Genomic DNA, 13,305 nt, shown 5'->3' on the forward strand with positions numbered 1-13,305 from the left:
GCAGCAGAACCCAAAGTCAGACTGGCCCCCATGACTGCTCTGACTGGACAAGGGGAAGCCCACATACCAGCAGGTTCACAGTGCAGCTCATGCGGTTGTCTTTGCTCTCATCCGTCATGACGCCCCGGTAATCCAGCAGCTTCTCCAGGAGGCCTTTGACCAGGTTCACAAAGTTCTCCACCGACTTGGAGATGGTCGGGTGCTCCGCAGCACACTCCATCAGGCTGCCGCACAGACAGGAGGATCGTGAGCTCAAGGGCAGGGGAGAAGGCACGCTGGGGGTGGGGCGGGGCTGGGTGGGTGGAGTAAAAGCCAAACAAATCTGTGAATCCAAGTTCCCTTGGTTCACTAGGTCCTTTTCTTCCTTTATTCAGTCCTTATTTATACACTGATTTGGGGCTTCTCATCTAGTCAAAGCTATGGATTTTCCAGTAGTCATGTATGGATGTGAGAGTTGGACTATAAAGAAAGCTGAGCGCCGAAGAACTGATGCTTTTGAACTGTGGTGTTGAAGACTCTTGAGAGTCCCTTGGACTGCAAAGATATCCAACCATTCAATCCTAAAGGAAATCAGTCCTGAATATTCATTGGAAGGACTGATGCTGAAGCTTAAACTCCAATACTTTGGCCACCTGATGCGAAGAACTGACTCATTTGAAAAGACCCTGATGCTGGGAAAGATTGAGTGCAGGAGGAGAAGGGGCCGACAGATGACGAGATGGTTGGAAGGCATCACCCACTCGATGGACATGAGTCTGAGTAAGCTCCAGGAGTTGGTGATGGACAGGGAAGCCTGGTGTGCTGTAGTCTATGGGGTCGCGGAGTCAGACTCAACTGAGCAACCGAACTGAACTTGGGGCTTCCCAGGTGGTGCTAGTGGTAAAGAACCTGCCACAGGTTCAGCCATAACAGACACGGTTGGAACCCTGGGTTGAGAAGATCCCCTGGAGAAGGGCATGGCATCCCATTTGGGTATTCTTGCCTGGAGAATCCCGTGGACAGAGAAGCCTGGCAGGTTACAGTCCACTGGGTCGCAAAGAGGTGGACACAATTGAAGTGACCTCACGGGCACATTGACCATATAGTGTAGAAAGTATTTAAAAATTTCTCCCACTGACAAAATGAGAAAAAATAAAAATAAAATTCTAGTGTGGGCAATGGTATGGGGAAATAGTTACTTTTATAGACCCATATTGGGAGTGAATCAGTACAACTTTCTGGGGTAGCAATTTTCACAGTATCTGTAAAAATTGTAAAAATACATATCTTTTGATCCAATAATTCTATTTGGGGAATCTATTTTACAGAAATAATCCCATAAGTAGGTAAGGGTATATTTATAATACTTAGTGAAGTGCAGTGAAGTCGCTCAGTCATGTCCGACTCTTTGCAACCCCATGGACTGTAGCCTGCCAGGCTCCTCCATCCATTGGATTTTCCAGGCAAGAATACTGGAGTGGGTTGCCGTTTCCTTCTCCATACAGAATTTGTATCTAATAGTAAAATAGTTGGAACCATTCTAAATGTCCAATTAAAGTGTATTCACAAAATATGATTCTATGAAGCCATTAGAAAGTATCAGAGATCAATGTTTTGACACAAAAATCTCTATAAAATATATAGTTGAGAAAATTGAATCTCAGAACATTTGTTTTCTTATTTAACCATCTTACAAAGAACCTACCATGTCCTAGGCATTATTCTAAACATCTTACAAATTTTAACTCATTTAATCTACCATCACAATCTTATGAAATATTTGCTGATGGGGAAATTAACACACAAAGAGGTCACCTAACTTGTCCAGGGTCACACTGTTGGTAAATATTAGTAACAATAGTCTAGCCCCAGCAACTGCCCTCACGCACCAAATGCTGTATGTGAGTGGAAGCATGTGTCTACTTTACGTGTCTTTGTGTGTTTATAAATGTGACCATCAGGAGGGATAAACACCAAACTCTAAATGCACATTGCTTCAGACAAAGGGTCTAGGTGGAGGAATAGAAGACATTGTTCACTTTTCAGTTTAAATGGTCCTATGTTATTTGAAAACATTACATTTGTTGTAATATTAATACTCTAAATCTTAATAACAAAAAATAAAGTGGTGACATTCCTAAAGTAACTATTAGTGCTAGGCAATATGCTAGAGTGGGGGTTGGGAGAAAGATATAAATATACCTAAAAATATAAAGAATTATGCCTGCTCTTAAGCAGCCTAGGTAAAGAGAGACCGATGGATTAAAATTTTGCTCAATTATTACTTCTTAACCACTTATTCTGCACCATGCGTACGTGCTCAGTTGCTCAGTTGTGTCTGACTCTGCAACTCCATGACTGTAGCCTTCCAGGCGCCCCTGTGCACAGGGTTTTCCAGGATAGAATTCTAGAGTGGGGTGTTATTTCCTCCTCCAGGGATTTTCCCAGCCCAGGGACTGAACCCACGTCTACTTTGTCTCCTCCATTAGCAGGTTAATTCTTTACCACTGAGCCAGACACTGTCCAATCACCTTTTCTTAAGAAATAATAACGGCCATTCTGATAAGTAAAAATGACTCCTCTTATTTTGAAGATGAGGTAATCAAGGCTCAGAGAGGTTAAATGTCCTTCCCAGTATCACTCTGCTAGTAGCGGTGACCTTGGGAATCAAGACAATCACTTCAGTATTTCTTGCAGAGAAACACTGGTATGTTCTCAGGCATCTTGAGTAGACAAGCACTTCTCAGGCTACATCTGTTTCTGCCTACTCTGCCCGCAGCAGTTTAGGTCCCAAGAGCTCCTAAGAGGGGGAAAGTAAGGAAGGCAAGGACTCTGGAGGGTCATTTTGCCCAGAAGCCAAACCAGACTGCAAGGAGATGACATCTCAAACTGTGGCTGCGATCAGACAAATCCATCTTCGCTGTAGGAAAAGCACCTGTTCCCTGCTCTCAAGGAGAGATGCAAATTGCTCTGTGATGTAGCCCTGTCTGCCTCAGTCACAGCTGTGCCGCACTCCTTCTGGGATGGTCACTTCAAGCCTTGTTTTCAATCTTAATGACAGTGCATTGACATTTTGTCCCAGTGTTTGGAGTATGATTTCTCACTGCACCCCGGTAGAAGACATCTGAGGGTGTGACCCCAGCCAGATCAGTGGCTGTCTGTCCTGGCTCACGGTAGAGTCACAAGGGAGCTTCCACAAAACTCACGGTTCACCCCAGGTTGATGTCTTTGTATCTCTGGAGAAGGGAGTCAGTCAGTAAGCAGCATTTTACTTCTTTTGTCTAGGTGATTCTAATGTGCGGCCAATATTAAGAACCATTGGTTTTTCTCTGCTGTTTTGCAGACTTAAATATGCATGGGGGTCACCTGGGCACTGCGTTCATGATTCTGATTCATCAGATTTGGGTTAGGGCCTGAGCTTCTGCATTTTAACAAGCTCCCAGATGATGCTATACTGCTGGTTCTTTGAGAAGCAAGGGTTCAGAAAATACAAAGTCTTGGGTTTCTGACTCTATTTTTCAGCCATAAGGTAAGAAGACTGCTCATATGGTCTAGGGTTGATGAGATGGATGGGCAGGTTGGTTTGAAATCACTCATCCATCCATCATCCATCACCATCCATCTAGCCATCTGTGTGTTCAACATGAATTCTTCTGGGAACTAGGGATTTGGAGATCTCAGAAACAGAAATTCACTGACCTCCAGGAGTTCAGGGTCTAGCAGTGAAAGCAGATATAGAAATAAAAACTAACCATAACCAGCTAAGCTGGCTTTATTGATTATCTTGTTCAATGCTCATATAATCTCCTTGAAATAGGCATCATTATCACCCTCAATTTGTAGGCTAGGTTCGAGGCCCCCATGAGGCTAGGTTCTAATCTCGATCCTGCCAAGGTCACACATTTTCCTTTGAGTCAAACAGTGGAGTGTAAGTGAGAAGGAAAAACAGCTGCAAGACTCTCAAAGTGATGCAGTAATCCTTCAGTTGGTGGAAGGAGGGGTGGCAGGACACTGAGCACCCGGCATCTGTGCTCCTGCCTTGGTGGGGATGGAGGGGGCTCACGCTCCCCCCAGGATGGTTTGCATTCAGTCTGGAAGGTCTTCAGAGGGAGGAGCCCAGGCCCACACCCTTTGTCGGTGCTGGACTAGACTCTCATCTATTCCTTCAAAGACTATGTACCGTATGCTTCTTATGACAGGTCCTCTCTCAGCTGAACTGGTTTGAGATCTAGGCCCCAAACACACCTTTTCTGTCCCCTTCCGGCTTCTGGCCCCCTTGCCCCTTCTAGAAATATTCCCAGGCAGATGGAATACAGGAGGGTAAAAGTGTCTTGTTATTCCATTTAACGTGGGACTCTCACTTTAAGACAGATGTGGACAAATGGGATTGGGCTCCAAAGACAGCTCCAAGGAGGGGGAGGGGCAAGGTCCTGTGTAAGGCTGTGCACTGCACAAGAGCCTGGGAATGCTGAAATTTAGCACCACTGCATACCCTAACACTGGTGCCCTGATTCAGGGTTTCAACTGCTACCAGAGGGGAAGCCATGTTCTATTCATAAAAGTTACCAGGTTGTGGGCCCGCCTAACTGTGTCTGCTCAGAGTGGGTCCTATGTATTAGTGGAGGCCCTGAATGATGGGAGCAACTGGAAGAGAAATGACACATAGGCTCGTAGCTTCAAATCATTATATCAGTCTCCACCTGATTGGGCTTCCCAGGTGGCTCAGTTGTAAAGAAACTGCCTGCCAGTGTAGGAGACACAGATTCAATCCCTGGGTCAGGAAGATCCCCTGGAGAAGGAAATGGCAACCCACCCCAGTACTCTTGCCTGAAGAATCCCAAGGACAGAGGCGCTTGGGTGGCTACAGTCGATGGGGTCACTAAGCGTCAGACACGACAGAGTGACTGAGCACACACATGCATCCCCTAGATTAAGGATAATAATAACTACTATTTCCAGACAACCTACAAGGTATCACAAACTCTAATAAGTACTTTTCATGATGTGTCCTGTTCATTCTCAATAAAAGCTCTAAGGCTTGGATGGTATTTTTATCCCCGATTTGCAGCTAAGGAAACTGAGGCTCAGAAAGTCAAAAGGAAGGAGCAGGGACTTGGTCCCTAGGTGTTCTGATGGGGTGCTGATACTGTGGGTTGGGCTTGATTAACTTTGAAAAATCATTCACACCTCTCTTTCAGGAGAAAAATAATGAGCTGTTTTTAATTTCCTTGACCTCCAAGGACTCCTTTTATAAATAATCACTCAGGAAGGATTTGAAAATCCTGCTGATCATCTGAAGACTGGCTGCAGGGCCCTATCCGCTTATATGAATGGAAATTGCCAGCACCATCCCTGGTTTCACTTCTGGTCAATATTTAGATTTTCCTTTCTTGAGCTTTAAGAAAAATATTAACACAGGCAAAATGTCACCTCCTCCCTGGACAATCAGTCTCAATACCCAGCGGGGAGCAGAGGAAGGGTCTCTCCTCCAGCTGAGTGGCCTTTGCTTTCCAGGTTGTTTAATGAGGGCTGTGCATGGTGACAGGAGACGGCACGGCCAGCTTGGGTGGTGCTGCCTGGGACTCAACTCGTCCACTGGGCTCTGCCTGCTGGGCCGGGGAGGGAGGGTCATGGCGAGGGTCAGAATAAGACCTTCAGTGTGCTTTTGTTGTTGAATTAAAAGCTTCCTAAGAGGATTGGGGAAAGAGTTCAAGATTGACTACATATCAGAGAGTCAAACAAATCAGGGAATCTACAAATAGGAGGGAACTTGGGATGTGTGAGCCATATTCCTACACCTTGGGAGAAGCCCTCACTTCTCATTGTGTCAGAGATAGACACTGGGAGTTAGGAAGCGGATCAAACAGTGTTTATTCAGCTTCTACCTTCTGTGTCCATTCTTCAGTATAACCACAGGAGGCTTATTATCCCCATTTTACAGATGGGGCACACTGAAGCCAAAGCTGTGACATGACTGGTCCAAAGTTGTGTGGCTGCTGAGTGGTGGAACCAAGACGAAAATCCTCCAACAGCATGCAAATGGTCAATGTGCACATGAAAAGATGCTCAACATCATTAGCCATGTAGGAAATGCTAACTGAAATGACAATGGGTATCATTTCATATCTGCTAGTGAAGTGAAAGTCACTCAGTCATGTCCGGCTCTTTGCGACCCCATGAACTATACAGTCCATGGAATTCTCCAGGCCAGAATACTAGAATAGGTAGCCTTTCCCATTTCCAGGGGATCTTCCCAACCCAGGGATCAAACCTAGGTCTCCTGCATCGCAGGCAGATTCTTTGCCAACTGAGCCACAAGGGAAGCCCTCATATCTGCTAGGATGTCTATAATGGTAAGAAACATATGAACAGAGGGATATGGAGAAACTGGAACCCATGTACAGTGCTGGTAGGAATGTAATTGGTATAGTTACTTTGGAAAACAGTTTTATGGTTCCTCAAGAGGCTAAATATAGAGTTACCATATGACTTAGAAATTCCACCCCTAGTTATATATCCAAGAGCACTGTAAACACGTGTCCACACAAATGTTTGTATATGAATGGTCATAGCGGCATTATTTGTGATAGCCCAAAGTAGAGACAGTCTAAGTGGTCATAAGCTGATGAATGGATAAACAAAATAGGGTCTATCCAATCAAAAGAAATGGAATACTGACACATGCTACAGTATGGATGAACCCGGAGAGCATGCTATGAGAAAGAAGCCACTCATGAAGGATTGCGTGTTATATCATTCTATTCATATGAAATGTTCAGAATAAACACATGCATAGAAACCGCAAAGAAGGGGAGGGGATGATGACGAAGGGGTATGGGCTTTCTTTCGGGAGGTGACAAAAATGTTCTAAAAGTGATTGTGGTAATGGTTGCACAACTCTGTGAATACACTAAAAGCCACATTGGCAATTTGTATGTTGCTGGAGGATTTTCATCTTGGTTCCACTACTCATCACTTTAGGTGAACTGTCTGCTATATGAATTATATCTCAATAAGCCGCTAAAACATTGTCCTGAGCCCAAGTTCAGTGCTCCTAGGTGCCGTCCACTGCCCACTGCCTCACTGGGCCTGTGTGCTGGAGTTTAGCAGAGCTGGGTTCAGTCCCAGCTTGTCCACTTGACTAGTTTGACCTAGTCTCCTCGGACAAGACACTTCCTGAGCTTTAGGGGCATTGCTACGAAATGAGGTCAAACAGAGAAAACTCAACTAAAGGAGACAATACAGAGAGATCACTTAATGTGTTTCCATAGATTGTATGTGCTCCATATCTGTTGACGGTGATCAATATGTGTCAAAGATTAAAAAATAAAAAAGGAAAAGACAGCAAAAATTATTCCACAGATAAGAGATAACAAAAGTGAACATCCTGGTGGATTATCTCCCTCTCCCCTACACAGCAAAGTTTCTTTTATCACCTGTTCCATCAACATCAAAGAAATAGCCACTGCAGAGAGATGTGAGATTTCTTCCAAAAATGGAGTTTCTCCAATACCCATGAGCCTCCAGATTGGTCTCCAGGGGAGGACAGAGCCCCTGGGGTCCTGTGCCCTTGGGCTTCAGGCCCGCCCCCCTGGCTCCTCCCGCTCTGGGTCCTAAACTCACATTGACTCCAGCAGCTGCATGTATTGCTCGTCCCCTCGGCCACCTTCCACTTCATGGTCCAGCTTGAGGATGATCTCGTTTTCAAACTGAAGAAGTAGGAGATGAAAGTCAACAATTACAATGTTAGAAGGCTGATGTTGAAATTAGTCCATTCAAGACTTTAACCAGGGCTTCAGGGGGCTTTTATCATCTTCCAGGCTTCCCAGGTGGTGCTAGTGATAAAGAACATGCCCAGCAACACAGGAGATGTAAGAGACTTGGGCTCAGTCCCTGGGTCAGGAAGAGTCCATGGAGAAAGGAATGGCAACGCACTCCATTATCCTTGCCAGGAGAACTCTATGAACAGAGAAGACTGATGGGCTACAGTCTATAGGGTTGTGAAGAGTCAGACATGACTTCGCAACTCAACAGCAGCAGCAACTCCCAGGTTTAGTGCTGGAAACTGGGAACGCAATATGAAACAGGATGCTACACTTGCCTTTTAGGAGTTCCTTGGGAGTGGAGAAGAGCAATAGATGGTAAGTGCTGGAGCAGAGAGATAGGCATATGAAAGACAGACAAACAGGAAAGTCTTCAGGGAAAGCACACAGCCCATGTCATTTGACTTTGTTCTCAGGTTTATGCTGACATTTTTCAGGAGAAAGGAAAGAGAAAAGACATTCTAAGCAGAGTATGGGCAAAGGCTCTGAGGTATGTGACAGAGCACTGATCTTCAAGAGACGGTATGTTGGCATGATGAACAATTATTTCTGCATGCCTAGCATTCCTTTTTTTTATACTTGGATAATCACATCAGCCTTAATTTCAATTTGTGGGACTTAGGTGGGCTGAACACATCTCCCTAGCTCCAGGTGTGGGTACATGACAAAGGCCAAGCACCTGATGACTGTCTTTCATTATCCAGACCCTACAGTTAAGAAGGGCCCAGATCAAACCAGTGACACTCAAATCTGAGGTTTTGCTGGTACTCTTAGCAAAAAAGAAGTCTTTCTGCTTAACCTGAAGGTTTTAAGCCAGAGGTTGCTGGGGAGGAACACAATGAAGGAGTCTGCCTAAGAATGACACCAATGTAGTGGAAATCAGAGAGGAAGAGATGGGGAGAGATTGAAGCCTGGTGATATTTTTGAGCTTGTGAATCAAGCCACACCTGAAGCTAAAATATTTATGTGAACTGATGCCTCAGAGAGTCAAGACTGGCGACAACTATAATAGAGATCAGACTAGCTAAGTGAGGGCTTCCCAGGTGGCTCAGAGGTAAAGAATCTGCCTACCAATGCAGCAGCCACAAGAGATACAGGGTCAATCCCTGGATCGGGAAGATTCCCTGGAGGAGGAAATGGCAACCCACTCCAGTGTTCTTGTCTGGGAAATCTCATGGACAGATGAGCATGGTGGGCTATAGTCCATAGGGTCACAAAGAGTTGGGCATGACTAAGCACGCATAGTTAAGTGACCTGAAAGCACCCAGACACCAATTCTTGCAACATGGAAGCCCATGTCTTTGGCTCCCATATTTAGTGTCAAGAAGCATTTCACCCAGTTGAGTTCAGGGCTTATTCAACATTTTGAAGGGCCATTCAGTGTCTCTTATATGGCTAAAATGCAAAAATGGTTTGCATACTGTATTAGTATCATCCCTTGATGAGTCCATCCAAATCATGTGATCCAACTCATCACTCATTTTACTGCTAGGTAAGAAACTGGTACTTCGAGAAGGGAAGGAGGCTCTAGGTGAAGGTCACTAACATTCAGGGAGCCCTTAGGCATTCCTGGGTCCTAACTCTGCCTCTGTACCTTTAGTCCTCACAATAGCCCCATGAGGTCTGGAAGTCAAGGATCACTTTAAATGCTATCATGCATTGAAAGCAGCTAGCCCCTGCTTGGCATCACCCTCAGTAAGTGTCAGTTTTTAGTACAGATGAAATCGAGGCTCAGAGAGTTTGAATGGCTTGTTTAAAGTCTCAGATGGAAGCAACCTAGATGTCCATCAGCAGATGAATGGATAAGAAAGCTGTGGTACATATACACCATGGAATATTACTCGGCCATTAAAAGAATACATTTGAATCAGTTCTAATGAGGTGGATGAAACTGGAGCCCATTATACAGAGTGAAGTAAGCCAGAAAGAAAAACACCAATACAGTATACTAACACATATGTATGGAATTTAGAAAGATGGTAATGATAACCCTGTATGCGAGACAGCAAAAGAGACACAGATGTATTGAACAGTCTTTTGGACTCTGTGGGAGAAGGCGAGGGCGGGTGATATGGGAGAATGGCATTGAAACATGTAAATTATCGTATGTGAGACGAATCACCAGTCCAGGTTGGATGCAAGAGACAGGGTGCTCGGGGCTAGTGCACTGGGATGACCCAGAGGGACGGGATGGGGAGGGATGGGGGAGGGGGGTTCAGGATGGGGAACACATGTACACCCCTGGAGGATTCTTCAAGTTAATGTATGGCAAAACCAATACAATATTGTAAAGTAAAATAAATAAACAAATAAATTAAAAAAATAAAAATACCGTGTAACCTATTTAAGAACTATAAAAATACTTCAAATACATGCAAAAAAGTAAAACTGATAAAGAAGTAGAAGAAAAAAAGAGATAATATATTTATATAGTTCTTAGAGGATAGAAAACCTGAAAGCAATATAAATTGATGTATCTAGCCATCCAAAAATATAAAGTTTCTATAAGCTAAAAAAGTCAGTATTAGCTCATATCATTTGCAGTTCCTAATAAAAGTGTAACCAATTTTCACCTATTAAAATCTGCAAAGATTAAAAAGAAGAATAGCAACCACTGCTGTTAAGGGGACACTCTAATAACTCTGCTGTGAGGGTAAGTTGAAACTACCTTTCTAGTGAACACCTAGGAACGATTTCTCAAAATCACTAAAAAACACGTATATCATTTAATCAAGTAATTCTACTTTGAGGAATTTAGCCCAAGGAAACAATTAAAAATAAATACAACCATTACATGTATGAATCTGAATCACTGTACTATATAGCTGAAACTAACACTGTAAATCAACTATACTTCAATTAAAAACAAACAAAACAAAACAAAAAGTCTCGTATGGATGGCAGAAATCTTTAGGCAAGTTCTTTCCAGTGCACAAAGGATCAAGCCCGGTTTAGTTGGTTGGAATCCTTTAGGTGATGGAAGACAGGGACCAGATTCGCTTCCTCCTTGGTTCACATATCATCTGTGGGGATGTTGTTCCCTCAAGGACCAGAAGCTTGTGCTCGTAGTTTATGTGGAGAAAGAATCTCCTATGTTTCCACCGTTGAGGAAGATTTATGGAAGGAGATACACAGGTCTGGAAAGACAGGTAGGACTGTGATAAACATGAAAAGGAAGGGCATTCCAGACTGGGGAGGTGGGGATGGACTGAGCAAAGGTGTGGAGGTGGGAATACGGAGAAAAATGAGGAGAACAGTTCAGCTGGAGCATAGAGGTCAAGAAAGAGTGGAAATAAGAACAGAGACGTAGGTATGGGGGCCAGTGTGGTGAGGCTTTGGGCTGCCAATCTATACATGAATCATGCCCCGTATGTGATGCATTTTGTTAAGCCTTTTGTCTATGTCAAGTGTCAGCCAAAGTCAGGCTAGCATGATTAGACATGTCTACTGTGCTGAGCCCAGGGTGGGAACAGAGACAGCCAAGGGTCCACAAGAGTAGGTGCCGATGCTAGGGCATGGGCGTAAACAAGCACCAGCTTTAAATGTCTCCTCCATCTCCTTCACCGTCTCGGGAAAGTGAGTAGGCCTTTCTAATCCTCAGCTTCACAGTTTACATCAGGGCTCAGCAGATGCTTTCTTAAAGGGCCAGTTAGTAAATATTTTAGTTAGGCTTTGTGGGTCAGCCTCTGTCACAACTACTTAACCTCCCTGTTGTGGTACCAGAGCAGCCATAGCTGATATGAAAACAAGTCAGCATGAGTGTAGTCCAATCAAGCTTCACTTACAGAAACAAGTGGCAGGACAGGTTTTGCCTGTGGGGTCATAGTTTGTTGATTCTGACTAATACAACAGGCATAACTGTGGTGCCTCCTGCATGGGGTAGTTAGGGAGACTGGGGACATTTTATTTACAAAGCAATAGGGGATTTTGGCAACCCACTCCAGTGTTCTTGCCTGGGAAATCTCATGGACAGACGAGCCTGGTGGGCTGCAGTCCATGGGGTCGCAGAGTCGGGCACAACTGGGTGACTAACGCTCCCAACGGTTAGGGGATTGCACAGGCTCGAGTGTGCACTGGGTTTTCTTATCATCTCATGATTACTGCTAATGCTATTGTTATTATTGCTGAATGTTACTGGAAAGCAGCTCTCAGGGAGAAAACCAGCTTTGCTGAGCTGTTCAGTGGTAAATGCTGGCATGCTTCCTCTTTGTGAGATGAACTTTCCTTTGGAGTCGAGAAGTGGATGGGGTAAATAAGCACTTGTCTCAGGGTCACAAAAGAGCCCAGAGGGAGGGAAATTACAGGGTGCCAGGAATGTGCAGAACTGATGACGCCAGCCACGCCTGAGCCCTCTGGGGCGGGGTGGAGAGGGGAGGTTTCAGTAAAGTACATCCCAGGGCAGACTCTGGTCCTTTGGGCTGCTGGGACCAGCAGTGGGCTATGCTTGGGAGTGGCTTTGACCACAAGCTTTGGCATCAAACAGACTTGGTTTGGTTCCCAGGTTGCACAGTCGTTAAGTATCCACCTGCCAGTGCAGGAGATGCAGGAGACATGGGTTCAGTCCCTGGGTTGGGAAGATCCTCTGGAGTAGAAAATGGTAATCCACTCCACTATTCTTGCATGGATAATTCCACGGACAGAGGAACCTGACAGGCTACAGTCCATGGGGTCACAAAGAGTTGGATATGACTGAACACACACACACATACACACAGACTTAGTTTGAGTCTTACTTTGGCTGTTTTTCCTACAACATGACCTTGAGTAAGTTAATAAGCCTTTCTGAAGCTCAGTTTTCTCATCTTTTAAATGGAAATTTAAAGCAGCACCTATTTTATAGTGCTGAGGGGAGATATCAATGGGAAACACATGCGAAAAGCCTGGCCTGGCATTTAGCACATACTAAGGGCTTGATATTTGTTAGTAATTGTCATCATGACATCATTGACACTGTCCTCATCTTTAGCATCTTAATCTCATTTAACCTTTACAACAGTCAAGGGAGATGGGTATCATCATCCCTGTTTTATAAATGAGGCAAGTGAGGCAAAGTGGGACCTTTGTCTTGGGTTTCAAAGGATGATGTACTTGACTTAGGGTACACCCAAGGGTCCCTTACACTCCCAAACATATACTACATTATGTCACCATGACAGGCCTTATACCCAACATTGCCACTGTGTAGAGGTTAGGGAGTAGCCCTGGCTTCTCCAATCCATTTCATCCACAACTAACAAGATTGCATCACATCACTGATGCCTCACCCACCCTGCAAAGTGGATATTTGCTAAGGAGCATCTGCAGGTTACTTTTGCAGAAGTTAGATGCTACAGGGACTTCCCTGGTGGCCCAAGGATTAAGAATCTACCAACCAACGCAGAAGATACGGGTTCAGTCCCTGGACCGGGAAGACTCCACCTGCCGAGAGGCAACAGAGTTCATACACTACTGAGCCCCCGAGCCACAACTGCTGAAGTCCGTGTGCCCTAGAGCCCGTGCTCTA

The 13,305-nt window shown here is 44.7% G+C and overlaps 1 protein-coding gene across 1 annotated transcript in view; it reads right to left on the reverse strand.

Moving 5' to 3' along the window:
• Positions 1-13,305, reverse strand: part of DOCK2 (dedicator of cytokinesis 2) — a 459,258-nt gene that overhangs the window by 49,748 nt on the left and 396,205 nt on the right. The window contains exons 34-35 of the mRNA XM_065905443.1: positions 7,603-7,688; positions 68-224 (exon numbers count right to left, since the gene is read on the reverse strand). Of these exons, the coding sequence (XP_065761515.1) occupies positions 68-224; positions 7,603-7,688 (243 nt within the window). The remainder of the gene's footprint in view (positions 1-67; positions 225-7,602; positions 7,689-13,305) is intronic.

The sequence above is a fragment of the Muntiacus reevesi genome, chromosome 14 (genome assembly GCF_963930625.1).
Source record: "Muntiacus reevesi chromosome 14, mMunRee1.1, whole genome shotgun sequence".
Lineage (NCBI taxonomy): Eukaryota > Metazoa > Chordata > Mammalia > Artiodactyla > Cervidae > Muntiacus > Muntiacus reevesi.